The sequence below is a fragment of the Anabrus simplex genome, chromosome 13 (genome assembly GCF_040414725.1).
Source record: "Anabrus simplex isolate iqAnaSimp1 chromosome 13, ASM4041472v1, whole genome shotgun sequence".
NCBI classification, from domain to species: Eukaryota; Metazoa; Arthropoda; class Insecta; order Orthoptera; family Tettigoniidae; genus Anabrus; species Anabrus simplex.
The window spans coordinates 104187356-104202262 of NC_090277.1; the positions used below are offsets into that span (position 1 = coordinate 104187356).

At 39.0% G+C, this 14907-nt stretch overlaps 1 protein-coding gene across 1 annotated transcript in view; it reads right to left on the reverse strand.

Annotated features, from left to right (window-relative positions):
* The window catches only part of Mondo (MLX interacting protein mondo), a 451046-nt gene that overhangs the window by 70371 nt on the left and 365768 nt on the right, over positions 1 to 14907 (reverse strand). The window contains exons 7-9 of the mRNA XM_068230074.1: positions 9571 to 9656; positions 9297 to 9507; positions 4705 to 5147 (exon numbers count right to left, since the gene is read on the reverse strand). Of these exons, the coding sequence (XP_068086175.1) occupies positions 4705 to 5147; positions 9297 to 9507; positions 9571 to 9656 (740 nt within the window). The remainder of the gene's footprint in view (positions 1 to 4704; positions 5148 to 9296; positions 9508 to 9570; positions 9657 to 14907) is intronic.

Sequence of the window (14907 nt, forward strand, 5' to 3'; positions counted from 1 at the left end):
TTGGTTAATTCCAATGGCCCGGGGGCTGGGTGTATGTGTTGTCTTCATCATCATTTCATCCTCATCACGACACGCAGGCCGCCTACGGGAGTCAAATAGAAAGCCTGCACCTGGCGAGCCGAACCCGTCCTGGGATATCCCGGCACTAAAAGCCATACGACATTTCATTTCCAAATTATGATGGCAAAAATAGTGATTTTTCACTACTTTACTGTGATCTTCAGAGACATGCCCGTAAGGTCGGACAAGTACTCTGTAAGGAGTATGTGAAGAAAGGTGGAAGGGCAATTAGGAGAAGTGCAATATGACTTCAGAAAATATGGAAGATCAACACTGGACTCCAACTTCAGCATGAGACAAATGATAGAAAACGGAATGAGAATGTGGAAGAGAAATGCTGATAAAATTCCTGAATTTGGAAAAGAGATACAATAGTATCCCCAAGAGCAAAGGTAGGGAAAGTCATCAAACAGAAAGATTTTGGAAAATAAGTAACTGAATATGTGCAATCAATGTACAACAACTGCTGCAGTAGTGTCCTCACCCCTGTGGGTAGGTCAGAATGGATACGGAATCTAACAGAACTAAGACAGAAGTTTGTGCTGTCACTGTTCTTCATAAAGGCAATGATGAAATTGTAAAAAAATGGCGACAAGGAGCTGAAGGTTGACACAAGTGTAACAGACTAATATAACTTGAAAACAATATTCTTTAACCCACAGGTGAATAATGCAAATATTGATATTTTTTTTTTTTTTTAAGCTAATGGACCACTAAGGATCAGGCTACAACTTCATTTCTTTCTCTTCGTGTGGAGTTTTCTCTGTATCCAATACTCCTTCATGCGTTCGCTGGCCTGCTTCCATTGTTCATCTGTCCAGGCTCTTCCGGTCTTCCTAGTTCTTCCTGCAGCTTGAACACCTTCCAAATTCTTCAGTGTGTTCCTAAACCTATTCCTTTCAAACAGCTGGTCTTCCAAGATGCTTAACCTTTCCATATCCTCCTTTGTTTCCTTAATCCATGCTGTAGTGGTCTTTTTTTCTCTTTTTTCTCATCATCATCATCATTATTATTATTATTATTATTATTATTATTATTATTATTATTACTTGTGAGGTATGACTATGAAGTGTTTACATCCATTTATTAGTATACTATTTACACAGTTATGTATGGACGATCGTATTATTTGTGAGGTTATGTGATGAAACATGTGCTGTATATATATATATATAAATGAAAGTTTATTTAATGTAATAACACGTAACTAACAGTATATAATTTATTATTACCTGTATATATGATGTATAATCCAATGTAACATTGTGCAACACACTGAAATATCCAGAATAAGGTATCTGTGGCACTGGATAGTTGTAGAAACTTCTTTACATTATAGCTAGGCCTAGGAGTTCTCAAATTTATGAGAAAAACATGTTATGTATTGTACCAGTTACGACCTGTACATAAGTATTTTTTGAGCATAAGTTACATTTATTTACCACGCGTAATGTTCCGAGCGCGTCTGGTTTGTTTCTCAGCAGCGAGGACCAGCTAGCGAAGTGTATGACGACTGTGAGCTGTGACGTAGCCACAGGGGCTAGCTAGGCCACCCGCTCGTCTCAACACGTGTTGCCAGCCTTGACTGGTATTTTCTGGATTCCACGTCACTTGTTCTAGTGAGTTCGATGGAGAAAATTTGGAAATTTCTATAATAATTGTGCTAGCGAGTCGAGCGATATGTCATCTTGTTTGGGATCACCTAAACGTCCCAATGCTCGAGTTTCAAGCAAATCCATCGAGGGATTCGGGAGATATTCAATCAAACCGTATTATGACGTAGACATCCTGGATTGAATAAAAAGGGGACCTACTGTAGCCTATTCACACAGTCTCAGCTGAGTAGTCAGCGAGGACACTCTTGCTGCTACTATCATCGTGGAACTCTGTCATTATGCCAGTGTGGGAAGACGATTCTTCCAAGTTTTATTAAGTGGACTCATAAGACTTCGAGTGTGGTAGAAATTTTTCTAAGTCTTCGTAATCGAAGCTGGAATTTTTCTAAGTGTTAACTAAATGGACTTGTATTATTTCCATGGGTTCGAGACCCGAATTCTTCTAAGTGTTCACTGAACATTATTTACGTGTCTTCGAAGTTGGAATTTTTCTAAGTGTTAACTGAAGGGACTTGTGTTATTTACGCGTCTTCGAAGCTGGAATTTTCTAAGTGTTCACTGAATGGACTTGTATTATTTGCATGTGTTCGAGATCAGAACTTTTCTACGTGATCATTGAAAGGACTTGTGTTTTTTTTTTACGTGGAATATTTGCAACTGTTGAGGAACTCATTCTTCTAATAGACAGTGATTGATTAACATTGCCAGTGATGAACTTTAACTTTCCAACGGCTTTGAACAAAGTCAGGATTTCACTTGCATTTACTCAAAGACTTGTACATTTGCCAGTGTTGGTCTAAAAGACTTATAAATTTCGTCAGTGAATTTATTTATGTGAATGGACTTGTGTTTTCGTCAGTGGTCACTCAAAGACTTTATGAAGTTCACCAGTGATTAACTTTCAATATATTCAGACTTCCAAGTGAATGGACTTGTGTTTTTTTGTTCGAGTTTAGGCAAAGACTTGCACCTTCGCCAGTAATGAACTTCGAGTTTAACTATAATTTCGCAAGAAGGGACTTGTATTTTTCGTTGCCAAACATTATTTAGAGACGAAGATCTTCCTAGTGATGAACTATAAAATTATTAATACCACTCATATCATTTTAGGAGTGTTGGAAGTCTTGATCTTGTGAGTGGTGGTTGTTTAACAGGAGTTGTTTTGATGAGACTTGTGTGGAAGTCGTACTAGCCATGTGCTTGAAGTCAAGTAGCCTATGTGAGTTGGCTTTGTTGGGTTAGGAACTGACATGCATTTGCTGCAGTCTCTTCTTATTCTTTCGTAGTAGTGTTTTGTTTCATGATGGCAGTTCATTAGTGCATGTGTGAAGAGGATGTAAATAGAATTTGTGTAATAATTTGTAAATAAACTAGTGCATGCAACTGACAGCATTTTGTGTGCATCTTTGTGAACACATCAACTGTGGTATGGGAAGCAAACGAAGAGGAAGTACAACTTGAGAGAGTACATTGATAATTATGGAATGAAAGCAAGTATGCAGAAAAGAAAGATAATGGTGTTGACTGGAAGAGAAAGAACTAGGGAAAGGTACTGCAAAAAATTAGGGGACAAGACTTTGTGGAAAGCTTCAAGTAGTTGGGAAGCGAACTGATGCAGGATTGGACGTGAAGATCATTAAACGGTTACGACAGTGTTATGTGGACGAGTCTGTCTGCCGTGAGGTAGGTAGTGTGCCATCCTAATGTGTGTATTCGCGAGAATCACTTGAGAAGAAAGACAGGAAAATACTAAGGCAAATTTTGGGACTCAAAACAGTAAGGCTAGTATCTGGATGAAGAGGAAGACCTCTACCAAATAAAGAATCACAGATACAATCACAAAAAGGAGATTACAATGTTCTGGACACCTTCACAGAATGAACAACAGGCTAAGAGGATATTCGATTACATCTCCAAATTAAAATATAGTACAGGCTGGCTGGAAGGGACAAGATTGAATCTACAAAGACTGAAGATACAGACATCATAACAGGGAGGAATTCTGGCGACAGATCAGTTTTGCAGCTTTTTTTTTAATTTACAAGTTGAACATCAACCTAAGGGAATGATGTCAGACAACGTATAGAGAAATTCTGGGAAGAAAGGAAGAAAAATACTATACCACAATCTTCAGATCTAAACAGTCCACAAGTGGTCATATTCTTAATTAAAAAGAAAACGATATATTACTGCCCCATTTACAGACACAAGTAAAAGATGAAGACTACAATTTTATGGTCATCTTCACAGAATGAATGACAAAGGCTAAATAATAAAATTTCTGATTAAATCTCCAAATTAAAACACACCACTGGTTGGCTGGAAGAGATACGATGGGATCTACAAAAGATAGAGGATCGCAGATGACATAATAAATAACAGGGTGGCCTTCCAGTGACAGATCACTTCTGCAGATTTTTCGCTTTTGCAAATTCAATGTCAATCTCTGAGAGTGTTATCGCAGGAACAGAGGTGGGCGATCAGCCGACGTATAAAGAAGTTCCAGGAAGAAATTAAAAGGAAAAATATTGTACCATAGTCCCAGCTTCCAAGCAAGAATTGGCCAAATTCGTTAATAAAAAATAAAATATTGCCCCATAGTGACATATGGACACTGACCAAAAGATGAGACAGTAAAATCCAGGCCAGTTAAATTTAATTTTTAAGAAAGGACAGAGTAAGAAATAAGGATGTCAGCAAAGAAATTGGTGTAGAAAAGCTTTCGATAGAATGGATAGAAATAAACTGAGATGGGGACAAAAAGGTGGAGGAAGATGGAAGGGTGCCACTAATGTGGCACTAACCTGACTGGATGATGATCCTGATCCTGAAACAAGACAGCCAACAGGACTCTGATAAAGTTTGCTGTGAATGCGATATATATTTCACGAAATAAGAAAAGCTTTGGGAAAATCAATTGCAAGAGATCTTGGGAAAATAGAAGAGTGGGAGGAAATTACTTTTGTTTGACCTACATCCTATAGTTTCAGAGAGGTGATGTGAGAAAGACAGTTTACACAAAGTTTACCTTCGGAACGGCAAACATATCCTCTTCCGTGCCTGATAAGCTGTTAGAACGGATAGTTGGTTTCAAAGGTGGGGAAGCATTAGCAGGTTCGGGATCAACAACATTCAGGGCATCCACAGAGTAGACCTGCACCTGAGGCGGCGAGGCACGGAACGTCGGCTGCTGGGCGGCGAACTGCGCAGCCTGCATCTGAGATGAATGCGGCGGAGGCTGCTGCTGGACGGATGGTGGGGACAGGCTGGCAGGAGACACGTTCTGGTACGGGCTTGTCGCCTGCTGGTGTTGCTGGTACAGCGACCGATGCTGCTGCTGTTGTACTTGAGGTACGATACGACTCGACTGGACCGGGTGGACCATGCGCCGATCTACCGTCGGCACAGTGACCGTGGAGGCCGGAGTGGATGCCACTTGAGCCAAGGGAGTCTCTCCATAGCTTACATGACCTGCAAGAGGCAAATTGAGCACATAATTTTCAATAATATGCAACACTAATACAAGTAACAGAAAGGAACAAACAAGTGACAAATTAACCCATTCACCTTGGATGTGGATGGACAAAACAAGAACAGTAAGGAATTACTTGGATTATGATGATGATCTCAGGTGCCAAGACAGACCCACCACATCTGCGATGGTCTTAAACTTGGATGGCAGGTCTCACCTGCCAAACACAGGGTGTTACACCTCTGCTTGTAGTTTGGCTACCACTGGAAGTACATTCCATGTCATGATTTTATGAATTGCTGAAGGAACGTGGCTGTCTTATGCTTATGATTGTCACTGCCCTTAGAGATGGTAAGAGTATCGTTGTGTACTGAGTGGAGTACTGTGTATGTGCTGCCTTGAAGTATTGTGTGTACTACTGAGGACTGTCGACCTACTTGGAGTCAGTGTGTGGAACAGCTGGTGTGAGGAGAATGGAGTAGTGGTGTTAACTGTCATTGTTGTGTGGAATATTGTAGTGGTGGCTAGCACCATTGAGTTATTGCCACTGATGACCACAATTTTAATTGCCAGTGTTGAACATGTCAGTGGTGGACTTTCCCTTGAGTTGAGCCAAGGAACAGTAGTTGTGTGTTGTGGTGACCAACAGCCCTGTGTTCGAGCCTGTCTGCATGTAGCTGTTGTGAGTGAGGCGCTTCAGTGTTAGAGGTCTGCATATCACCCAGTTCGTTCACTTACACCCATTCGACGCCTCATACAGTTGACTGTATCTCAGTCGTTTTGAGCAGGTCGGCTAGTAGCAAGGTGGCTGATGCGCTTACAGACAGTATATCAACGAAGTTAAGATGAACAAACTTAAAAGGAGTGAGGAAAGGAGAGTGGCTGACTAGAGAGTACTGGACACCATGGAAATATTTGAATGAATTTTCAATGAAGTAGTATAATTACAACTTTACTATAAACACTGTGAGATAAACTTATCACGTTAGCAGACACGAAACACTAACTTGTACCAGCTTTACATTCTAACTTTACCTCCACTAGGAGTGATCTAAACACATTTCTACATCATTATCTAAAGATTAAATTTTTCATGTTCTTTAACATTTTACGCCCTCAACCATTAACCAGGTTCCATTTAACGCACCAAAAAAGTGTTCATATACAGCTTATAACATGCAACTTGATATCACGGTTTTAGCCATGGACATTCTTAGAAGTTATAAATAAGGACTGATTGTAAGGTTTAAAAAAATGTTTTTATTGTAAAAGTGTTGTACCAACAGTCAGCCTACTCTTTCATCTTTTAGACGTATTTTAGTACGTAAATGTTAAACAAGTACCAACAACAAGTATCCTCAACTTTATGATATGTACTTTTCTCTTCAAAACTTTGAGAACAATCAGGATCCTGATTTTTATCCTATAGGTATCAGTTTAAGGCTGATGATGCCCATATAATGGGCGAAACATGTCCCTGTATTTAATATGACAAAATATAATTCTTAATCACAAGAACTCGCTTTGTATTAAGTAGGTGAAAATTAATATAAACACTTGTAACATTCTTTATCTTAAGTGGTATGTTCCAAGCTGTCAGTGAAGAGATGGCGTGAAATGCCATCAGTAGACGAATAAGTTTGAGTAGTGTTTTTAAAAGTAGGAATGATCACACTATGAAGATAAAGTTGGAATTCAAGAGGACAAATTGGGGCAAATATTTGTTTATAGGAAGGGGAGTTAGGGATTGGAATAACTTACCAAGGGAGATGTTCAATGAATTTCCAATTTCTTTGGAATCATTTAAGAAAAGCTAGGAAATCAACAGATAAGGAATCTGCCACCTGGGCAACTGGCCTGAATGCAGATTAGTATTGATTGATTGATTGATTGATATATGCAACAATAATAAAATAATGTAGCATTCCCCGTTTGTACAAAAGTTTCACTGACCATTAGATGTTAGCTTCAATACCAAAATAATAACTATGAATGAATAACTTTAACATGAATTCTAGAATTCAGAGATTACGAATCATCAAAATTACAGTGGGATGGGTGGGTGTGCCTGCATGGCATAACACAATTTTCTGATGTGCGGTACCATTCTTATTGTTTACACACACCATGGATGAAAACCCACCCTTGCTTTGATATGTTATTGATAAATGGATCATAAACTTGAAGGCATCGTCAGCGATATGAGGTCTTTTTAAAGTAAATATATTTAACTTTAATGGCATTTCTTTCCATATTTTAATTTTTCTTCAAATCTTCCCTTGAAAGCTGCTTGCATACCCCTAAGGGTACCCGTACCGCAGTTTGAGGACTACTGGTCTAGAGTTAAGAGTTTCAGAGTAGATCCTAGGCCACCACCCTTTTGGATGCCATGCTAAGAGACGCCTTGTGATCGTAAGAGGCGACTGTCTGGATGAAGATATGGATATAGATTTCCTTAGGAAATCTGAATTATTTGTCTCGAATGAGTAAATTTATAATACCAATATAATGGTATTATGAATATTGTAATTGGTATTATAAATATTATAAGTGGTATAAATTTACTCATTACTGAATTATTTGTCCTGAATGAGTAAATTTATAATACCAATATAATGATATTATAAATATTGTAATTAGTATTATATTACAATTTATCGTTCTCAATGCAATTTTATTTTGGTGTAAATAAATATCACACTATATACATTCACTTCCTCGCATAAAACTACTTTATTGCCGCTACGTCTATCCCTTAAGAACAAACAGTCATACACAATTATACATAACACTATTAAGGGAAACTTTTTTTTTTTCAATTTGTTTTAGGTCGCACCGAAAAAGATAGGTGTTATGGTGATGATGGGATGGGAAAGGCCTAGGAATGTGAAGGAAGCAGCCTTGGCCTCAATTAAGGTACAGCCCAAGCATTTGCCTGGTGTGGAAATGGGAAACCTTGGAAAACCATCTTCAGGGCTGCCGACAGTGGGGGTCGAACCCACTTCTCCTGAACGCAATCTCTCAGCTGCGCAGCCCTGACTGCACGGCCAATTCACCCAGTAAGGGAAACACATACATACATACATACATACATACATACATACATACATACATACATACATACATACATTATATTATCATTATAGACTGTTATGCCTTCCAGCGTTCAGTGAAGCAATTTACTGTTGATTCTATCAAGTACAGATATCAACAACTCCTCACACTGATCATTCACTTCACCATAACAAGGCAAGACTGACTACTCTCCCCAATTCTGACTGGTTGAGATATCAACCAAATCATCAGCACTCACTCTAACCCACACTCTACACTCTGTGGCCTCTTGGCCTGTCAGCTCGATATATATATACACTGTTCAACAAACAGTCTAGAATTATCGACTTCTGAAAATATTCTTGCAACGCTCTAAATAGAACAAAGCCAAACATAGAAGGATCGATCGATCGACCGGCCTTTCGTTTGGAGTAGATCAAACTTGAATGTTCGACTACAGTTTACAAACACACATGGAGAAATCTAACATTCCTAATGTTTCTGCATGTATCTGGTAAATAAATCATTACAGTAAGTTTCCAGAAACTTCCATATATATCAGAATGATAGTCGAATATACCCAATATATGAATATAACAGAGTTTTCTACTGTTTTCAACTACACACATTTTGAGGTTAGACGTATTCACAATACGTATTTGAGGTTATACAAATGCACAATACATATTTACAGCATTTAAGAAAAGATAATTAAAATATATTGAACATAATAACTGAAGGTTATACAAGAATTAGGTAATGTGCAGGATGGTATACATACGACATATTGATATTATAAATTTACTCATTCGGGACAAATAATTCAGGTTCTGTAAGGGAATCTATATCCATATCATCTGATAGCCTGGCAAGTTTCAACTTTTGCAAAAGAGACTCATAGTGCAACAGCACTGCCAGTACCTTCAAACAGCCTACACAGTATGCATTAGCCATGCGTCTTGGTAGGTGTCCTGTTTACCAACTGACGAGCCCAAATTAACACACTGGGGCGAAACGCTGGCATCAGGAATGAGTTATGTCCAATAATGGACCCGTTATATTGCTATTATTGTCTGGATGATGACGCGACTTACCTTGTTGAAAACCATCGGTCCTCGCGACCAGGTTACTGTTGGCCGGAGTGGTGTACCCCGTGACCAAGTCAGGTTGAGCATATATCGTGGCTGTGTACTGGAGGTTTGGCGTTTGTGTCTGCTGAGGTTGGTGTTCCTGTTTGGGCTGAACCACAGGCAGCTGAGGCTGCTGCTGCTGCTGCTGTTGCTGCTGCTGGTGCAGCTGACTGCCCTGGCTGCCCAGGAGAATGTCGGGAAACGTGCTAATGACGGCGGGCCTCGTCGTCGTCGTCACCTGGTGTGAAGATCTGTAGCAGTCGTCCACCACGCACTCCTCTGGTACCGACGGCAGTTTAACGTTGTGCGACAAATTGACGAGATCTGTAAATGAGGAAACAGTTTTGCTTTACCACACGCATCATCGACAGATTATGGTTATGTAGAAGTCAGCACAGCTCATCAATCCCACAGAGGTGTTAGATTGAAAACTGAGCAACAAATGCTGACGTTCTCTTCGCTGCGATAGGATCTGGGTTCAATCCAAGCCTGTCTACAGAATGCTAAGGAACCAATGTTACTCATGATTTTTTTAATGATACCTTTATGTACCCAAAGATTAGAAGTGTATAATGAAATGCCTGTCAATATACACCAAGATCCAGTTATAAAACTGTCACTCTAACAGAAGACACTTCCGCTTGTGAAACCCTGTTCTAACTAAAAAACAAAAGAAGAACTGGGTCAGTTCTTCAAAATTGAAAGAAGAATCATTAGAACTTGCATAAATAAAGAACACCAGATCAAAGAAGTCTGGAGAATCCTTCCTAATGGAACTGTCTATCGAGATATTGATCCTATCACCACCCCAATGAAAAAGAAAAGAATCTCTTATTTCTTTTACATCTTGTGATTATTAGGAAATTGGCTTTTACGACAACTAGTTGTGAGAAATCTTGAAAGGAAGACAAGAGGGCAATGGATCCACGAAATTCAGCAAGATCTCACAGCAGTCGGACTCAAGATAGCAGATACAGAAAACAAAAATAAAATTAACACTCTTCTTAAGACTCACAAATTTTCAGCAGAAATGACACGTAAAACAGCTATAGAGATTTCAGAGAAATTGAGAAAATTACAATCGAAACAAATAATAAAGTAATGGGCAAATTAGCTAAAGCACAAAAATTAACATGGGATATCTACAAAAAGAAATGTCTATCAATAAATACAAAAATTAAACCCTACAACACAGTTTTAAAACCGGAAGCTACATATGCAGCAGAAACACTTTTTTACCTGAATAAACAATCAAAGACTGACAGACTCCAGAAAATTGAAAGGAGGATTGGAAGAACCTGCATCAACAAAAAATACCAGAAAGATGGACAGTGGCGGTTAATACCTAACAAAGTCATGTACAAAGAGCTAGAACCCATTACAGATACTATGCGTAAGAGGAGACTGGGATTCTTTGGACATATCATGAGGATGCAGGATTCGAGACTTCTAAAACAACTACTACAACACAATCTCGTCTCAAAAAATACCACAACAGGAAGAAATGGATCAGAGAAGTAAGAGAGGATCTGAAGGAAATAGGCCTTACAACAGAAGACACCACAAATAAGATAAAATTGAATACAAAACTCAAGAATACAAACCTCCACTTTACCCTTACACAAAACAAACCAACAACACGCATATTTTCAACTGAGGAAAGGGCACGAAGATCGGAGCGTCTGAAGAAGTACTGGGAGGACCACAAAGCCCGAACAATCCCTTCAAAGAGACCTGAACGACGGACTGACTAAAGTGATCCTATGTGGTCATAAAAGAAGAAGAAGAAGAACTGGAAAATCACCAGAACCAAACAGTACAACCTTCAAAAAGAAAGTGAACGCGGAACAACTCAAGTGGTTCAATGTGAAAAAGAAGAAGAAGTATAGAAAGATAGGAATATGAATAGCAACACATAACAGAATCAAAATGGGAAGAGGGAAGAACAGAAAGAGGAGACAAGGCCAAACAAGAGACCACAAAAGGACGAGGATAATCTCCACACACGCCATCCTGAACACGACAGGCTCTCCCCCCATCAACTCCAGTTCTTCCATTTCTTCTCAGCCCCAACGAGCTACTTTCTTCTTCCCAACAGGACCAAAACTTGTCTCGTATCTTTAAGGGGTCGGGTATGAAGTGAGATGAATCTTTGTAGCGAGTTTTTATGACCGAATGCCCTTCCTGACATCAACCTCATCAAAGGAGTTAATGAGATGAAATGAAGGACGTGATATATGATACTAGGAAGGGAGAGGGAGAAATCTGATGCCGGCACGTAACCTACTCCGGGCGAAGAGCACTGAGGGTTACATATTAAAAATTTCATTTTGGTTCTGTACTGATGTCACTAGACATGTACAAATGAAAATGTAAAAGATTCACCAATTCAATACATCGTCTTGTCTTGCATGTCCCTCCCCCTCTACTCCCGCCACCAGCGGCTGACAATGTCACCTCCCAGCTGGAACGCTCAGTTAATATGCAGAGAACCAGTCTCATTATAACAAGGCTGGAGAACAGCCTGAGAAGTTCCAACAGGACCAGGGGAGAATAAGTGTTGTCACCTACCTTCCAAATTCTTGTTCAGGTTCTTTCTTTTTGGTCTTGAATTCAGAATTTTCTTTGTTTTTAGACCTCACACAATTTATGCATTATATACAGTTGTCAATAGCAAGACCTCAATATTCAAAAGGTTCAATGGTTCCTGTGGAAGTTCACTGCGACATTAAATAAGACTAATCCATGCCAAAGGAAGATGTATATCCTAATTTTAAATGTTTTTATGTACTTTGTTATATGTGACACGTAATTTGGATTTCATCACATGAAGACCTTATGTATCAACACATCAAAGAACAATTTAAAAACTAAAGTGATTAGCATGCCAGAATGTGTGTGATTTTATGACTTGATAGATGCACTTTCTATTCATATTTTAATTTGACGCTTTGTTTTAGATTTTAATGAGCCATACATTATGTAGCTTCTCATAGATTTTAACCCATTGCTCTTTTAATATTTTAGTTTTAATGGTTTAGTACTGATTGTATTAGCTGAAAATATCAAACAATTGGACGGAACGTGTCCTACAGTAGTACTTACTCTCACGTGATAATTTTATCTGAATATATGATATACTGAATTGGTGGATCTTTTACATTGTCACTTGCACATGTTTAACACCAAGGGGGTCTCCTTAAGGCTTAACGTCCCCATCCAACAGACAAATAACCATCAACAGAGTTGGCTATTTTGGTTTCTAGACAATCTGATGGAAAATGTACGGACAACAAAAAGACCCGGGTCCAAGGAATATAGGCTGTGTGTGTGTGTTTTCAGGTAATAATTGTACTATACAATAAAACTTTCACCAAAGGAACAATAGTTACGCATGTATTACAATTAAATAGAAGTACGGCGTGATTATACAATTAAAACGTAACTGAGTATTTGACTACACACTAGCAAGGTAACAGATACAAGTACACACACACACATTGAGTGAGACTGCGCGGCAAGCATGCAACCTTGGCAAAAATATACCCCTGCTACCCTTCGTCCCAGAACATATTACACATTGCCCCGTGGGTTAGCCGCGACGAACGACATTTCGCATTTTGTGCGTGTTTCCCCCTAGTATTTTTCTTAATAACTTAATAAATTAAAGGAAAGAACGAGCTGAAAAAACAACAGGGTTTATACACATTGCTTTCTAAATAATTCCCAGTTTCAGGTGGCTAAAATGGAATGAAAATTTCATTTTTTCTCCATAAACTGCTTCTTGCCATACGTACAATCTGTCATGGATACAATCAGCAATATTCTTAGAAGGCACAATATCAAGATATCTTTAATCCTAATATCATCCTAGGCAACTGCACTGCAATCTGTTAAAGATCCTATTGGTTTAACCTGTGCTGGAATATATGATTCTTGTTCCTGTGGATATGTTTATTTTGGGCGAACACGTAAGACGGTAACTATGAGGGTTAATGAGCATCGGAAGAACTAAGGTCTTTGTCAGCCAGAGAAGTATGCTGTGGTGGAGCATGCATACATAACGACCATCAAATCAGTTTTGATTAAACATTTGTCATTTATAAAAAGAAAGGTTTGTTTTACAATTTTCTTCACATCGCACCGGCACAGATAGGTCTTATGGTGACGATGGGACAGGAATAGGAAGGAAGCGGCTGTGGACTTAAGTAAAGTACAGTCCTAGCATTTGCCTGGTGTGAAATAGGTAAACCATGGAAAACCCTCTACAGGGCTGCCGACAGTGGGGTTTGAACCCACTATCTTCTGGATGCAAGCTCATTGCTGCGCGCCCGTAAGCGCACTAAGAGATAACAGTACTATATCTGGATACGTATTTGATTATGAACTTCTTCCTGTACAGTGCTCTCTAACGCTTATATCTTACTAACGTTCATGATTGACACGCAGTATCCTTAAAATTGTACAGCGCCTTATAAACTGCAGCTGATTAATACGTGTGTTAGTGTGCTTCATAAACTGCATCTGACAGTATCATCTGAACTACATATTTTTAGCTGTGCATCTTTCAATGCACAGTACTCCTTAAACATTTTAGTGCTTCACTATCAGCAACCTAGAGAATTCTTTATACTTTGCAATTTATTTATCTGTGCATTGTTTTACACCTATTTGTGATTGGCTGATGATGACCAAAAATACTTGTCGAGACCGGTACCAATTTTAATTAAACAGGAATGTAAACTTACATTTCTTATTTTAATAGAATTGAAAGGTTGAACCATTTTATACTTTCTTTTAACTTATTAGTGTCCCTAAGTGCATGGCCAACTTGCCTGCTTAAAATAATTCGTGAGGTGATAGAAACTGCTGAACACCTAAATAATTTTTTTAAAGAGGACGGCTATATACTGAATAAAATATGGCTACACTCCACAGTTAAATCTTAACATCTTTATCCTTAACTCTGGCAGCCCTGGAATGAACTACATTTCCAAGAAGGTCTTTCTATCTTGAGTCCACTTGCTATGAAGTAACAATTACCACGATCATTCTACATTGTCATTACTCTGAAGAAGGTCTTGGTTGCAAGAATGAAATGCATCAGCATTTGATAATTATAACACGTCCGAAGATCCCCATAAAAATATTATGTCAATCAGAACAATATTATGTCAATCACAATGTGAAGGAACCGTTCTGCAGAATGAGAGGATAATGAATATTTACGCCAACTGCACTCACGTCCTGACCAATGCCATCGCTGCTCTGCAGGCAGGATCCTAATACTGACCGTTGATGTCGGTGGTCAATGTGCTCGAGTTATTTTCCAGTTTCTTTGCAATATTTAAATGCAGGCCAATTGGCTTAGGTGGTCACTCTATCTTTGAGCAGAGTTCTACAGTTCCTCTTGGGTGGTGGCTGCAAGTACAATGTCACTGTCAAACAGCTATGTCCAAGGAACACTTTTCGTGTAAGAGGTATCCAGAATTAGTATGACGAACAGCGGTGACGATGTCGATCCCTGATGAACACCAACTCCCAGAGACGCCACCAGCACACCTCGTTCCGCTGC